Genomic DNA, 18144 nt, shown 5'->3' on the forward strand with positions numbered 1-18144 from the left:
GTAGCTCACCGCATATCTCGGCGCTATTTCTGCGTCGGGGAAAACCGTGCTCGTCACGGATCTGGGGGACACGAGTTCGATTCCCGGACCCGCCGTCATTTCTCAGAATGTCTTCCCCTGCTCTACATCCCATTTCAACCTGTTTCTGTCGGTAATGCTTGACCAGAAAAGCGATAAACACTAAAAAAAAAAGTAAAAAAAAAGAAAAAAAGGTATTTGTATTTATTATTATTATTTTTTTTTTTTTTCACTCAAACTTGTGGTAAACATCATATTTTTATATTAAGAGGTAATTATATAGTTTACACTGTTAATTTTTCATATAAGCTGTGGGGTCATCTGACCCCTTCCGGCGGGAATCAGTGACATTTTCTCCATGGCTGTTCTAGTGCTAACATACCTCAAAATGAACAGACTACAAATAAACAACTACAAATATTTCCCCACCCACATAAACCGAAAATCACAATTTGGAATAATGGAAGTCACACACAATTTTAAATCATATTAGGAATACATAGATAAAAGAATACATTAATTTGGTTTCTAACCTTTGCAACTTTGGCCAAAATCTATCGACACTATACACCTTTTCCAACTACATTTACAAGTAAATTGGTCCCATAGATGACTCAGTTGAAGTGCAGCGATAGAGGAGCGAGCACAGCTCAGCGCGAGTCTCTTGGGGGTGGCTGGGTTACTTTGCAGCGAGCTTCTGCTGGACATGTTGATATTTGAGCAGCTCTTGGTTGGAGACGGACGGCCTGAGGCTCTCCAGGGCTTGGCTGAAGTCCTCCGTGGACAGCATGAGAGGAGAGTCCTCTGTGTCGAGGCCTGAGGATGGAGAAGACCGATGGAGAGGAAAGAGAGAAGTGCAATTAACAAAAGAAGTGGGAATAAACAGTATTCATAAACAGTATGTTACACTAAATGTGGAACAACTGTGATTTTGCACAATTCCCGGGATATATTGTATGTACATTCCCCGCCAGGTCGGTATGAGAGGAAAATGTGCCACAGCTGCTGAAACTCACTGCAAGACCTGTATAATTGTAACTAACTGTCTACCGCATGCACGTCCATGGCATTGGCGAGTACGCATATTGTATTTCATCAAGTGATCTCTATTAGGTTAGGCCGGGTTAGGCATGCGATTAACACCTTGGGTGCCACACCTTTTTCGGGCCCCATCTATTCACTGCCACGCTTTAAAAGATAGGAGTCCGTCACCTTGTTTGTAGAGCTATAACTATAACTATATATATAGTTGGTAGAATTAGATGTGGAAGATTAGTCATACATGGAGATCTGACTATTCATATTAATTAAGAATGACCACAAGGCTATTGAGCTTATCAACCTACTGGACAGCTTGGAGCTGAATGAATGAACACGTTGGCAACATGACATGGTAACTAACACCCTAGACTTAGCACTTAGCATCTCAGTAATCTAATGACCTATATCTGACCCTCACTGTGTACTTGATGGTAACCTACAACAATCTCAACAAAGACCTGAACTGTAGTTAAAAGAAGGCTGGCAGATATATAATATCACAAGACCACAAGATCCACTGAAGGTTAAAACGAAGTCAACTGACAAAATCTCCCCATGGTTACAGAATAGCAGTGTTGGTCAGACTAAGAGGATTTGTAGAGCTGCTGAACGAAAATGGAGGCAAAATAAGCTCACAGTTCACTGCGACATATATAAAGAAACCATGACTGTCTATAACAGGGGTCGGCAACCTGCGGCTCTGAGGCCGCATGCGGCTCTTTAGCCAATCAGCTTTTTTTGATACATTTTTTTTGTCTCTTATTTTGGAGATCGATGTCATACTGTGACACTGAAATGAAAAAATATTTCATCAACTAAGATATTTAGTCAACAAAAATATTTCATCAACTAAAATATACAATACGTCACACCCCGCGCCTCTCCCTGCCGTCTGCAGGTGGCTAATCTTGAGTTTCCGACCCCCCAGTAAGCTATGGATAAATCCAAAAAAAGGAAAATCTGAGGAAAATAGAGGGTTTAATTCAGCGTGGACAGATTAATTTGCTTTCACGACTAACGATGCAGGCTTACCTGTATGCCTGATATGTGGTGTGAAATTTGGGAACAACGAAAAATTTACTTTTTATTTTATAGATTTTCCACAAATAAGGGAAGGACTCAAATAGAGCTGCATAGTACAGGGTTTTATTTCAAAGTAGGTCTACAGATACCAGTGTTTTTTCTCCTTTTCTGTGTTTTATTTTAAAGTAGGTCTACACATGGTAGTCTTTTTTCAAAGTGGACTACTTTTTATTTTATAAATGTTCCACAAATAAGGGGAGGACTCAAATATACCTGAATAGTTAAGGGTTTTATTTCAAAGTCGGTCTACAGACACCAGTGTTTTTTCTCCTCTTCTGTGTTTTATTTAAAAATACGTCTACACAGCCAGTATTTTTTCTCCTCTTCATAAGAGTTTGAGGTTTTCCTTTGTTATTTATAACAGGTAAAAACAGCAATAAAAAGTCAAACATTTTCTTTTTGTTGCTTTATAATCCCATTAATGCAACAAACTGTGTGCTATAAGTATACAGTATAATAAATCGCAAATTACTTTGGGTATGCAATTGTCAGACGTTTTATGCTAAATGTGGGGTATGCTTGGGGATATATAAAACGTTATACACTGTGTTATCTTCATTTTAAGGGTAAATAGGTTGTGCGGCTCCCTGAGCATTTTATTTTGTGGGACGGGGGAAAAGTGGCTCTTTTGATAGTAAAGGTTGCTGACCCCTGGCCTATAACAAAGCAATACGGATGGCAAGAAAGGACTAGGTTATGACAGAGAATGCTGGAAACTATAATATTATTATCCGCCATTGACACTCAACACTGCCCCCACCCCTCCGCAGTCTTCTGCATCAAAATGTTAAGAACTTGCATTATTCTTAAATAACATCAATCAGAGCTAGCATTACTCCTGATGTAAACACAGATAATAATAATAATAATAATAATAATAATAATAATAATAATAATAATAATAATAATAATAATAATAATAATAATAATAATAATAATAATAATAATAATAATAATAATAATAATAACAACTTTATTTGTATAGCACCTTTCACATTGCAGTCCAAAGTGCTTTACATCAGTAAGAAATAAGACATAAAATCAGCGTAAAACAAGCAGCAAAGCATAAAGTGGGATAAAATAATGCAGATATTGTGGAAGTGAATCAATGAGACGAGCAGACGGAGTATCAAGTCTCTGAACTTTACTTCCAAACAAATCCAACCGAACCAAGGTACAGCCACACCCTTAAGTCAACTCCCTCCTGTCACTCAATCAGTGTCCATTCTGAAGTGAGACACCTCCATCTAGTGTCCACCACACAGGCCCCCCCCGAACATTCAGAATTGACATTCAGTGCAACACCAAACAAACGGAACTGAACACAACAAACCCCCAAAAACAGTGCACCCAGTGTCTTCAGTCTCTTTTAGGAGGTCTGACCACGCGGCCATAACGACTGTATTTAACAGTCACAGGGAACGTGGAAGGGGAAAGGGTAAGGGTAGGGGCAGGGGGCCGTCCCCGCCGCCGCCGAGGCTTCGTCGGTGGAAAGGTAGGGGTAACAACGGCCGGAGGGCATGGGACAGGGGAAAACTTGGGCGGCCGGCCCCGGCGCCGGGGCTGAGCCAGCTCCACCGGCCCATTTGGGACCACATGAGCAGGCTTAAGACGATCGACTGAGATCTGCTCCTTATTCCCCCCCATGTCCACCACAAAGTACTTGGGGCCCGGCTCGAGGACGCGGAAGGGCCCGTCATAGGGAGCCTGCAGTGGAGAACGGTGGGCATCATGACGGATGAACACATACCTCGCAGTCATCAGGTCCTTAGGAATGTAGGACTGGGGAAGGCAGTGATGTGTGGGAACTGGGGCAAACACCCTCGCTGCGTCCTGGAAGGCAGATCGGTGAGCTGTAGTGGACCAAGGGGCAGAGGAACCAGGAAGGAACTCCCCTGGGACCCTCAGCGGTTGACCAAAAACCAATTCGGCTGAAGAGACCTGCAGGTCTTCTTTAGGGGCAGTACGCAGGCCCAACATGACCCACGGAAGACGGTCGACCCAGTTGCCATCTGTGAGCGTGGCCCGGAGAGCGGCCTTCATGGATCTGTGAAAACGCTCACACATGCCGTTGGCCTTTGGGTTGTATGCTGTGGTACGATGGAGTTTCACCCCAAGTCCCTCAGCCACGGTGCTCCACAGCTCAGAAGTGAACTGGGATCCCCTGTCTGAAGTCAGGTCCAATGGCGTGCCAAACAGAGTGACCCAGCCGAAGATAAACGCCCGAGCCACCTCCGCAGCCGTTGTTGATGACAGGGGAACAACCTCCGGCCACCTGGTGGTCCTGTCCACCATAGTGAGGAGGTGTGTGAAACCCTGAGACGGGGGAAGTGGGCCCACCAGGTCCACGTGGACATGGTCAAACCGCCTCTCTGGAATGAGAAACGGCTCCAGGGGGGCCTTAGTGTGACGATGTACCTTGGCACGCTGGCACGCGACACAGGAGGCCGCCCATACTTTGACGTCCTTCCTAAGGCCCGGCCAGACGAACTTGGCCGCTACCAGCTTGACCGACGCCTTTACCCCAGGGTGTGAAAGGGCATGGATGGTGTCAAATACCCGGTGGCGCCAGTCAGTTGGAACCATGGGGCGGGGCTGGCCAGTGGAGACGTCACAGAGGAGCGTGGCGCCGCTGTCGTGAAACACCACATCCTCAAGTCGAAGTCCTGTCACAGCCGTCCTGAACGCCTGAAGGTCTGAGTCGGTGAGCTGGTCAGCAGCCATGGCAACATAGTCGATGCCCAGGTGCACAGGACTGACGCGCGCCCGGGAGAGGCAGTCCGCCACCTGGTTGTCTTTACCGGCTACATGCTGGATGTCGGTAGTGAACTCCGATATGGCGGAAAGTTGGCGCTGCTGCCGCCCCGACCATGGCTCCGTGGTCTTGGCCATGGCAAACGTTAGGGGCTTGTGGTCGACAAAAACTGTGAACTTGCGGCTCTCCAGCAAGAACCTGAAGTGACGTATGGCGAGGAAGAGGGCCAGGAGCTCCCTGTCGAATGTACTATACTTCCTCTCGTTGTCGCGCAGCTTCCTACTGAAGAAGGCCAGAGGCTGCCAGGCGCCAGCCACCCACTGCTCGCACACCGCACCTACTGCATAATCGGAGGCATCGGTGGTGAGGGCTATAGGAGCAGCAGGAGATGGGTGTGCCAGCATAGCAGCGTTGGCAAGGGCAGCCTTAGAGCCCTCAAATGCCTGGACCCGCTCCGGGGACCAGCCCACGTCATCGTTGGCTCTCTTCCCCTTCAACGCCTCGTACAGAGGTCTCATCAGGTGAGCCGCATGGGCTATAAACCTATTGTAAAAATTAACCATCCCCAGGAACTCCTGGAGAGGTTTGATGGTGAGGGGGCGGGGGAAAGCAGCAATTGCCTCCACCTTGGCGGGTAGAGGAACAGCCCCCTGGGAAGAGACATGGTGGCCCAGGAAATCCATGGCCGGCAGGCCAAACTGACATTTGGCCGGGTTCACGATCAGCCCATGCTCGTTGAGCCGCTCGAACAGTTGACGGAGATGTCCCCGATGCTCCTCCACCGATGCACTGGCTACCAGGATGTCGTCCAGATAAATAAACAAAAATGACAGGCCTCGCAGCACAGAGTCCATCAGCCGCTGGAATGTTTGCGCTGCCCCTTTAAGGCCGAATGGCATGCGCAGGAATTCAAACAGTCCAAACGGGGTGATAATGGCAGTCTTGGGCACGTCGAGCGGATGGACCGGTACCTGGTGGTAGCCACGCACCAAATCTATTTTAGAAAAAATTGTGGCGCCCGCCAGGTGGGCAGAGAAATCCTGGATATGTGGCACTGGGTACCGGTCATGAGTGGTGATGTTATTTAGGCGACGGAAATCACCACACGGACGCCACTTCCCGTCCGCCTTGGGGACCATGTGTAGTGGGGAGGCCCAAGGACTGTTGGACCGGCGCACAATGCCGAGCCGTTCCATTGTGGCAAACTCCTCCCTGGCTATTGCCAGTTTAGCAGCATCCAGGCGGCGCGCCCGTGCATAAACTGGCGGGCCCACCGTTGGGATGTAATGTTCCACCCCATGCTTGGCGACAGAGGCAGAGAAAGTGGGGACAGTCAGAGCAGGAAACTCAGCGAGGAGGCGCTGGTACATATCGCCTGTGGCGAGCATATTGGCCAGGGCAGGCGGCCCCGGCCCCCCCAGTGTGCAGGGGTATGTGTCAAAGGACACAGAGCCAATCAGCCTACGGTTCGCAACGTCCACTAACAGTCTGTGAGTACACAAAAAATCCGCGCCCAGTATAGGCACCGACACTGAAGCAATAATAAATTCCCAGCTAAACTGCTGTCCATGTAAACACATAGTCACGTACCTGGTACCAAACGTACGGATGGAAGTCCCATTAGCCGCGTCCAGGGGTGGTCCATGACCGTTTCCCAAGGCGTCCGTGGCCGACGCAGGCAGGATGCTCCTCTGGGCGCCAGAATCCACCAACAGACGCCTTCCAGACAACGTGTCCTCGATAAACAACAGCTCGTTGATATTGACGCCAGCGCTCATAGCCGCTAACGAGCGCCGGCTCTCGCGTTTCCCTGGTTACCAAAGGTGCATGGTGGAACACAGCTCTTCGCTTTGTTGCCAAAACGGCGATGATAATAACAAAGCCCTCTATCATCCCTCTGTGTCTGATCCCTGCGATCAGCCACCCGATCAGACACAGCAGCCACACAGTACTGACGGGAGGCCAGTAGTATTCTGTCCGCCTCCTCTGCCAATCCCCGGTAATCCTTGGTGCGCACGAGAGGCGAGCTGGCCAGAGCCGTGCGCACCGGAGTCGGGAGTTGACGCAGGAACAGCTGCACAAAAATAAATGTAGCGTCACCTGAACCAAGCAGTGCTAGCATGTTCTCCATCAGTTCTGTTGGTTTACTGTCCCCCAATCCGTTGAGGGACAATAGGCGCTCCGCGCGCTCTGCATCTGACAGCTGGAAAATGCGCAACAGCTGTTCTTAGAGCGCGTCGTATTTGCCGGCTGCTGGCGGCTCTCTCAGGCATCCCATCAGCCGGCGTGTAGTGGAGGAATCCAATGCCGCGACGACATGGTAATATTTCGTCTCATCCGACGTTATTCCGCGGAGGTGAAATTGTGCCTCGATGTGCTGAAACCACGGGGCCGGGTCATGCTGCCAAAACTCTGGCAACTTGACTGTAGCTGCATACACTGCGGGAACGACAGCCGGTGGATTCTCGTTATTGCTCATATTTCACACGTCAGGGTCACCACTGTGGAAGTGAATCAATGAGACGAGCAGACGGAGTATTGAGTCTCTGAACTTTACTTCCAAACAAATCCAACCGAACCAAGGTACAGCCACACCCTTAAGTCAACTCCCTCCTGTCACTCAATCAGTGTCCATTCTGAAGTGAGACACCTCCATCTAGTGTCCACCACAATATATCAATAAAATCCTATCAGAACCTCACGTTCCAATAGGCTTCTTGAATTTCTGTAATCTGTTACAAAACATGATAAAAACATGATAGTATGCACCCAGCGGATAGTGGGGCGTAGAAATAAAAGTAAAAATAAGTAAAATAATAGCAAGGGTAAAATGAGCAGACATATAAAATCAGTTTTTCACATCATCTGTAAACCCTGCAAAAAAGATGTAACCATGGGGAAACCCCCCACCTCCTGTATTGACCATATACGTACAGCATTCTTTCAGAGGATATTCATAAATGTTTCAAATCATGTCTAAAGACTATGAATACATTGCTTCCGACAGGCATCTTCCGAGATGCATTCAATACAGCGGTCGTAAAACCCCTTATTAAAGAAACCCAAACTAGACTGTAATGTACTGACCAACTAACTAACCCGATATCCAACCTTCCATTCATTAGCAAGATACTTGAAAAAGCTGTATCTGAGACAGACTGTAAGAGCCTATATTCACAACAAAATATGGATAATGACACATAGATGGAAACATTTCTTGTTTCCATCCCCCGGCGCCGACAGGTTCTGCTCAGAACAAGTCATTTAGAGAAACATTGGATCTGATTTAATTGGACACTTCAACTGGGTGTAACAAAAGGGTGTGGTTTCAACGTCGTGGAGGGAGGCTACAATTTCAATAATACCGAAAGTATGCAAAGATAAATTAGATAAATTAAACTTCAGGACAATCAGTGTTTTGATTCAGATATTCACATATTGTAGCCAAAAGAATAGAAAAGATCCTACCAGGGAGTATCGATACGGACCAGACGTGGGTTCATAACGCAAAGATAGAGGCATGTTCGAAGAACATTGCATGTTATAAGACATTTGGGAAATATTGAATATTGGTAGGGAAAGATGTGGAAAAAGCATTAGACTCAATTAGATGGAACTTTCTATATATAAATTAAGTGTTGCAAATATTATAATTACAACCACATATAATACAAATCATTTGAATTAGACTCAAAACCTTGAAATTATCAAAAGATAAAGGGGGAACGGCGCTCCTCTGCCTTGACCTCTTAAGCCCTAGACATATTTTCAGAAAATGTGCCTAAAAGTACATACCCAAGTAAATGGAAGATTGCTCCACTTCTACAAGGTCCATTCGCATGTTCTTGGTATCTAGGGACATCTATGGACCTCATGGAATGTATTCCCAGTGTCATAAATATTGTGTCTGTTACTATGCTTTAGTGTTGTCAAAAATATCGAAAAATCGATACATATCGATTCTGAATATTTAAAACGATACTCATTTCCCGCAATATCGATACTTTCTGCAGTATCGATACCAGCTGGCTCGCTGTCTTCTACCGCAAGTTGTTGACAGACACACGCTGCTGCAGAGCACGCTTGCCCCTCCTCCTCACCCTCAGAGACGCGTCTTCAGTGTCTTCTTGTCAACAAAGCATTAAACATTAAACCATTAACTTTAGTTTAATACATGAGACGTTGTCTACTGATGGCTCATAATATCAACAGCTGACTCGTTGTTAGTAACGTTACAGCTATTAGCTAACGTTAGCTAATCGTTCTTCCGTTAGCTTATGCTAGCTAGCTGGCCACCTTATAATTCACAATATATTATGTCGAGTTCATACTACACTACACGTATGAACTCGACATAACGTTACCCCGTTTCCATGAAGTGTTTAATTAGCAGCAATCTTGTTGAAAATGTAACGTTAATGCTCCGAGCATAGCTCCGCAAACCGGAAACCGGAAGCCGTCATGAAATTGTTGTAGTCATATTGTAGTCTTTTAGTCTTATTAACTAAAAGATTTTAACCAATTAAAAAGCAGCAGCACTATTGGATAACTGAGTCATGTTTGCTATGTATCTCTTTCTTTAGGGGAGTAGGACATTTGTTTCAGTTTTAGCATGTTTTATAGATGGCAGGTTAAACACAGGTTTTAGTTTTTAAGAGAGGGGGGTTTGATTTGATTTAGATTAGATAATTTAGTTATTTTAAAATGTCTGATCTAAAGAGAAACAAAGGGTTTTAAAAGTGTTATATTTATCTTCTCTTATAGTACCAGAAAGAAGCTGAGGAGAATCAACCAGCAACAAAAGCAAAATTTGTTAAAAAAAGAAAAGAAAAAAAATATAATAAATTTTGCATTTTCGTGGTATCGAAAATGGTATTGAATATCGATACTTTTCAAGGTATCGTATCGAAGTTCGAAATTCCAGTATCGTGACAACACTACTATGCTTGAGTAAATTGTAATGAACCAAAGGAGAATATAAATAATATATATTTTTTCCATCTTTCACAGTGAATAACACCATGCTAACATTGACCAAAAGTGAAGAAAAAAAGAAAAAGTGAAGAAAAAGTCCATTCAGCACCTTCTTGAGATCAAGTGTACAAAAAATCGAAGCAAATGAATAAAGGGCAGATGATTTACAGGGGTTTATGTAGATACAGTACTGAAATTTGCCATCCGGACACATGCAATTTGAAATATGAATATAGGACTTCCGGTTTGCTACATTCTGGTGAGCAGCCACATGAAAGAGCTCCCGGTCAATGAATATCAAAAAAAGGAAGTAAAACAATTCAAAACGAAAAATAAAAAGTGACAATTCAAGGATACAAGAGAAAAGGAAGGATGAACACGACAAAAGGCGAGAGAAAAGCGACCCCAGAAGAAGTACAAGCAATGACGCAGGAGGTAATTCAGGCTAGCATGACGCAGTGGGCAGCGGAGCTACAGGCTAGTATATGGATTAAAATACAAGCTAGCATACAGATTAACATACAAGCTAGCGCGTTAGCTAACCAAGCTAACAGGCAGAACATTCTGAGCGACATCGCCAGACTCAGGGAAGAATTAAAGAAGGGTCGGGACGAGCTCAGAGAAGAAATGACCCCCGACAAAGAAAATGTGACGAAGGGACAGATACAACACGAGGAGATGACGCAGCAAGTAATACAAGCTAGCATGGTGGTGGACCGCAGCGAGGCCTGGCTGGAGACGGAGCTACAAGCTAACATGGAAGTTGACACGATGAATGTGCAAGTTAGCATTCGGATCGGGCTGGGAGCGGTGCGGAATGCTAACGATGCTAACATGCAAACCAACGCGCAGACTGGACTCGATGCAATGCGGAGTGTTGGGAGGAGCATGGAGGCGAATTCAAAAGAAATAAAACAAACAACCCCCAAAAGAAGGACAAAGAGACGCTGGATACAACCGGACCAACCAGGACTCGGGCACCGAGGTCGGCCGGACCATCCGCACACGAGATGCAGGCGCGGAGGTCGCCCGGGCCGGCCAAGATGCGAATAACGAGGTCTCACACACCAAGCAGGACTCGAGCACTGAGGTCATACACACCGACCAAGATTCAATAACACATTAGTTGGGGAAATTGGGACTTGATTTCGGGACATATAATATAAATAACACGTGCTAGACTGAACTGTGGACACCGACGCACATGACGCACAACTAAGACGACGGGGAACATGGGGGAAAGCATTCGGAGACGTGACCGGGAGCTCTGGAACTGTGCTATCATGTGAGGGATAAAAATTCAAAGAAAATGTTGGACAATAATAGGGACATTGGAGAATCCCCATTGGGGAATCTCCGTCGTTATAGGAGGGGCCCTCTCCAGGAGAGCCTTACCCCTCCAACCCGCCAACGGGGGTTAAACAAGGTTAAAAAGAATTACCTGGGAAGTGCCAATTGTCTTAAAGGAAAACTCCAACATTTTGGGAAATTAGCTTATTTAACATCTTCCCTGGAGTTAGACAAGAAGATACATACCTTTTTTGTCTCTGTGCGTGCATTTAGCTTTGGGAACAGTCGCTCCGTTAGCGTAGCTTAGCTTCATCACTGGAAGTGGGGGAGGACAATAGCCTGACGTTCCCTTACAGTGTATAGTATACAGTCACCAAATACACTCCAAAACGTTCATGTAAACATGTTGTGACCTGTGTATTTACCACGTGGAGAAATAAAAAAAATTATTGAATTAGACAATTACGTTTTCTAAGCAAATATACTCGGAACTATTTTTTGCCTAAGCACTCGTCTCTGCACGCAGCCAGTGATTTCTACGTGAAGCCGTGTTTGTGGACATTCTCATTAATTCAAAGGATCCGAACCGATTGAAGTTTATGGATACCATGACTTAAAATCCTCTTACCTTGACGATTAAAAGCCTCCCCAATTTAGAAAACAGTAATCCAATGGCTGGTATTGATAATATAATACTAACTACTGCACGTAGCTAACCGGAGCTAACACAGAACCGGACGGTCAGTAAAGCAAATATAATGACTTCCTTTCTGGGGTTTTCAAAATAAAAGTGCATATCTGGCACTCTGCTTTTTGGGCATTGTCTTTGCATATTTTAAAGTGTAACCACACGTCTGATGACTTCTTCGTCGACATGTCTGCTGCACATGTCCTTGTTGTTTTCAACACAGAAAATCTCCACCTGCTTGTTGTAGAGAGGTGGAGTCGAGGCGCCGCTTACTTTCGTTTCATTGGAATGGAGGCGCAAGATTTTAATTTTTTTTTATGTTCGAAGCTTGTGCCATCGAACGAAGCTTTGAAGTATTTAAGACAGCCCTAGCAGAAACACTACGCAACATAGAAGAAAGGAGACAGAAAAAGGCAGACATTAACAACAGCAGAACAAGGGCAACCAAGGCAAAAGCCCAAAGAGAGTACACTCAGGCAAACAGAAAGGTCAAAAGAAATTCCAAGAAGGACAAGCAAAACTACATCGACAACCTGGCTAAAGAAGCAGAAGAGGCAGCAGCAAAAGGAAACATGAAGGAACTGTATGACACCAGTATTTTGAAGAACTCCTGAATAGACCGACACCCCCTAACCCCCCGGACATTCAACCTGCGGAGACTGACAGTCATCAACTGTGGAAAGCCCAGCAAGCAGGAAATCCAACAGGCCATTGCACAACTAAAGAATAGTAAGGCAGCAGGACCAGACAACATCCCTGCGGAGGCACTGAAGGCAGACATAGACACCTCAGTAGAGATGCTACACCCTCTGTTTGAGAAGATCTGGGAGAAAGAGGAAGGGCCAACAGATTGGAAAGAAGGCTACTTCATCAAAATACCTAAGAAAGGAGACCTCAGCCAATGCCACAACTACAGAGGAATCATGCTTTTATCAGTGCCAGGAAAAATCTTCAACAGAATCCTCCTCGAACGAATAAAGAAAGCGGTGGATCCGCAGCTAAGAGACCAGCAGGCAGGCTTCCGGCCCAATAGACCAGATTGCAACCCTCCGAATCATAGTCGAGCAATCATTGGAATGGAACTCTCCACTATACATCAACTTCGTAGACTACGAGAAGGCATTTGACAGCCTCCACAGAAACACCCTCTGGAAACTGCTTCGACACTACGGCATACCAGAAAAGCTTGTCAACATCATGAGGAACTCCTATGAAGGAATGACCTGCAGAGTCATACACAGCGGACAGCTCACACGAAGCTTCCAAGTGAAGACCGGAGTAAGGCAAGGCGGGATACTGTCCCCTTTCCTCTTCCTCCTGGCCATCGACTGGATATTGAAGACCACAACAGCACAGAGGAGAAACGGGATGCAGTGGACACTCACAACACAACTGGACGACCTAGACTTCGCAGACGAACTTGCCCTACTATCCCACAGTCGACAACAGGTGCAGGAGAAGACTAACATACTGGCAGACACCTCAACACAACTAGGCCTCAACATCCACCAAGGATGGACCAAAATACTCAAGATCAACACAAACAACAAAGACCCAGTAAACCTGGAGGGAACAGCACTTGAGGAAGTAGAATCCTTCACCTACCTAGGTAGCATCATAGATAAGAAGGGTGGCACACATTGGAGACAGACATCACACAGAGCGGACTGACATGGAAACAGCTGGAAAGCAAAGCACAGGACAGTGGACCCTGGCGAACTGTTGTCGACGGCCTATGCTCCCCCAAAAGGTGCGATAGGCGTAAGTAAGTAAGTACTCTAGAATATTCACGACGGGATAACACACAAACGTATACATGAAACATTTTATTCTTTTTCACATGTTGAACTGTCTGTTGTTACTGTCAAATGAGCCATAGTATTGTCTCCATAGCTATAATATAGAATATAGATATAGCCACTGCAAACACCCTGACGCACAGTTAAAATGTGTATATAAAGCGTGGCGCATTTACTACAGGATGAGAATAATAGCTGGCAGAGAAAGAGTTAATGTGAAAAACTGACTATTCCAAAGGTGTGGGTGCACATTTCATTTCATTTCAAACCTTTATTTATACTCGTGAAAGCACTGAGGTTTCCCTCATTTACAGTGATGACAAGTTAACAAAGGACACAAATATCATAACAGTTAATAATTACAATGAATTACAATTACTACAATGATGGATTAAAAACAATTACATGATTCAGTACATAGGTCAAGTGCAATGCCTTTAAACTCCATGAATGACGGGAATGTTCCGAGCTTTAGAGTCTTTTGCAGGGTATTCCATGTGTATGGAGCATCGTAGGAGAAGGCAGATTTTCCAAGCTCAGACCGAACTCAAGGCACCCTGAGCACAAGCCGATCATTCGAACGAGTTTGGTAGGTGACAGCACTCCAGACCAACAAAGATGTAATATAAGGTGGAAGTTTGCCAATAATTGCTTTGTAGATAAAAAGATACCCATGATAACTACGTCGCAACGAGAGAGATGGCCAGCCTACCCTCTCATACAAAAGACAATGGTGAGTATCATATTTGTCACCCGTAATAAATCTTAGGGCGGAGTGGTAGGCAGAATCCAAAGGCCTTAATGCAGACGCATGCCTGTAAATGACATCACCATAGTCCAATATTGACAAAAAAACAGCCTGTATAATTATTTTCCTACAGAACATAGGAAAACTAGCGCGGTTACGGTACAAGAAACCAATCTTTTGCCGTAATTTACTTAAAGTATTTACATACTTTCGAGCAACACTATGTGATCCATGAGATCTATGTGATGGAAAGATTGACGTCTGCATTGGGACCACAGAGGGAAAGAGAAGAGGTGGGAGAGATTGCGGGAGTTGGTGAGGCCAATGAGACCAGACTTTGTGTGATTGCACATTACGGATGACTGGAGATTATTTTGTCAATTAATAATTTACACCACTTGATAAAATAACTAAAAGATGTTTTAAGATCAATAATAGTTGTTAGTTACAGTCCTACACATGACAGTGGAGAACAGGCATCATACGGCTCCTGTGTTGAGATGAAAGCTGCTCGTGCAGAACACGTGTCAGTGTCACAGGAGGAAACTGGGCTAGAGCAACATCCAGATTCCATTAACCCTTTCACTGCCACACGACAGCCGGTTAACCCTTTCACTGTGACAATACAGAAGGTTAGCCCTTTACCATCACACAACTGACGGCGGTGCTCCATCATTAGCATCATTAGCTCCGCATCTGTCGTGTGGCAGTGAAAGGGTTAATGTCCTATTAGCTCCCTGTCTGAGGAATGTACAGTGTCATGTCACCGTCCTTCCCAATTTCGCATTGACTTTCCTGTCCAATAAATTCCTACGTGTAAAACATTTACATCTATGCTACATTAAAACCTTATGGGAGGCGAGCTCTGTATTCAGAATCACTATTAATCAGTGTTCCATAAAGCTGCCATGAAGCTCGTATTCAGGTGTTGAATACATGTGTTTTAAACCATGTTTCAGGGTGTAGCAATTTCCCATTCGACATGCAATTCTCATTCTTTAGGCAAAGATTCGATACATCATAAAATCATTCTGACCATGATTCAACCAAGTTATTAGTTGACAGTATGTTTATATAATAATAATTATTATTATTATTTTATATTAAATGATAAATTCATATATATTATTAATTATATTATAAATTATTATTATGACATTTTTGATAATTATACAGCTCAATGCAGTTGGATGTTGATATTCACATCAGTGCATCACAATGCATTGAATCTTATTTTTACAACCCTATATTCCAGGTATTGAAGTAACCCTTCATGATGAATGTAAAATGGGGGACCCTGATGTAAACAAGACGAAAGTCTTTCTCTGGTCTGCATCCCCTTAACAATTGTGTGTATTGAGCTGTACTGTACTGTACCCATTCTGCAATCTGTTAACCCTTTCACTGCCACACGACAGCCGGTTAACCCTTTACTATCACACAACCGACGGCGATGCTCCATCATTAGCATCATTAGCTCGGCGGATGGAGCATCGCCGTCGGTTGTGTGATAGTAAAGGGCTAACCTTCTGTATTGTCACAGTGAAAGGGTTAACCGGCTGTCGTGTGGCAGTGAAAGGGTTAATAACATTTTCAATCAATCAATGAATCCTCACCGTCAGTGAGGCGAGAGATCTTCCTCTTGATGGCAGCCGTCATGGCGTCGGAGCAGAGGGCGTACATGTCGGCCCCAGTGAGCCGCGCTGGGCACCGCTCCACCACATCCTCCAGGTTCACACCGGGGTCCAACTGGAACCTGAGCGGAATACACACATTACACGTTTACATTTAGTCATTTACATTTAGTCATTTACATTTAGTCATTTAGACATTTACATTTAGACATTTACATTTAGTCATTTACATTTAGACATTTACATTTAGACATTTACATTCAGACATTTACATTTAGTCATTTAGACATTTACATTTAGACATTTACATTTAGTCATTTACATTTAGTCATTTACATTTAGTCAATTACATTTAGTCATTTAGACATTTACATTTAGACATTTACATTTAGTCATTTACATTTAGACATTTACATTCAGACATTTACATTTAGTCATTTACATTTAGTCATTTACATTTAGTCATTTTACATTTAGTCATTTACATTTAGTCATTTACATTTAGTCAATTACATTTAGTCAATTACATTTAGTCAATTACATTTAGTCATTTACATTTAGTCATACATTTAGTAATTTACATTTAGTCATTTACATTTAGTCATACATTTAGTAATTTACATTTAGTCATTTACATTTAGTCATACATTTAGTAATTTACATTTAGTCATTTACATTTAGACATTTACATTTACATTTAGTCATTTACATTTAGTCATACATTTAGTCATTTACATTTAGTCATTTACATTTAGACATTTACATTTACATTTAGTCATTTACATTTAGTCACACATTTACATTTAGTCATTTACATTTAGTCATTTACATTTAGTCATTTACATTTAGTCATTTACATTTAGTCACACATTTACATTTAGTCATTTACATTTAGTCATTTACATTTAGTCATTTACATTTAGTCATTTACATTTAGTCATTTACATTTAGTCATTTACATTTAGTCACACATTTACATTTAGTCATTTACATTTAGTCATTTACATTTAGTCATTTACATTTAGTCATTTACATTTAGTCATTTACATTTAGTCACACATTTACATTTAGTCATTTACATTTAGTCATTTACATTTAGTCATTTACATTTAGTCATTTACATTTAGTCATTCAGCTGAACGCTTTTATCCAAAGCCACTTACAAGTTCTGTACGACAAGTCATCAGGAAGGAAGGGCACAACTCTATCAGTAATAGTATATATATTTTTTACGACATATAGGACTAACTTTCGGACTATGGCCTTTAGCACCAGGAGCTGAGAGTCAGACTTACTTTCGGACTATGGCCTTTAGCACCAGGAGCTGAGAGTCAGACTTACTTTCGGACTATGGCCTTTAGCACCAGGAGCTGAGAGTCAGACTTACTTTCGGACTATGGCCTTTAGCACCAGGAGCTGAGAGTCAGACTTACTTTCGGACTATGGCCTTTAGCACCAGGAGCTGAGAGTCAGACTTACTTTCGGACTATGGCCTTTAGCACCAGGAGCTGAGAGTCAGACTTACTTTCGGACTATGGCCTTTAGCACCAGGAGCTGAGAGTCCTTGTCTTCATTGATCCCGACGTAGACCAGTTTATCAAACCTGGTGTGGGTCCAGGGGAGGAGAAGCAGAACATAGTAAATGCATTTACAGAGCAAACAGGTGAATAAGCCTGATTCAAATCTAAATTGATGGTGGGATGTGAAACGCAGGGTTCGAGGAAGGTACAATGAAAAAGGTGAAGCGGTTTCTGCACAAGCCAATGAACATTCCAGAAGGTTAAAGGTCACATGGATGAAGAAGGATTCCCTCCTTCTGATCAGCAGATTGATTCATAGTCGAGATCTTTCTCATATTATGAGACTGAGTCTATGAGTCTATAAATATTATAGTGATACTGCACTGGAAAGGTTTGCAGCTTTAAATATGGAACATGTATATTGTTGCTCATCACTTTGTTGTGGACTATAATTATCTTACCAAGTCCAGTGAGCTTACAGAAACTGAGATCAAGTCACTGGATAGGGAACGAAAGATAGTCTATTCTGTGCAGAGTCCCAGTTGGATGCAGAGAGCCTTGGCATTGTTGTCATGTCGTTTCTGCTGTACGCTT

The 18144-nt window shown here is 43.7% G+C and overlaps 1 protein-coding gene across 2 annotated transcripts in view; it reads right to left on the minus strand.

The window, feature by feature from the left end:
- Nucleotides 1-357: 357 nt before the first annotated feature.
- pex6 (peroxisomal biogenesis factor 6) overlaps nucleotides 358-18144 on the minus strand; it is a gene marked incomplete at its 5' end in the record, with an annotated part of 108421 nt that continues 90634 nt past the window's right edge. For both annotated transcript variants that reach the window (XM_084318075.1, XM_084318074.1), the window contains 3 exons: nucleotides 358-834; nucleotides 16013-16152; nucleotides 17556-17633. In XM_084318075.1, coding sequence (XP_084174201.1) covers nucleotides 698-834; nucleotides 16013-16152; nucleotides 17556-17633 — 355 coding nt within the window. In that variant the 3' untranslated portion in view covers nucleotides 358-697. The remainder of the gene's footprint in view (nucleotides 835-16012; nucleotides 16153-17555; nucleotides 17634-18144) is intronic.

The sequence above is a fragment of the Notolepis coatsorum genome (assembly GCF_963971535.1).
Source record: "Notolepis coatsorum genome assembly, chromosome: 7".
NCBI lineage: Eukaryota > Metazoa > Chordata > Actinopteri > Aulopiformes > Paralepididae > Notolepis > Notolepis coatsorum.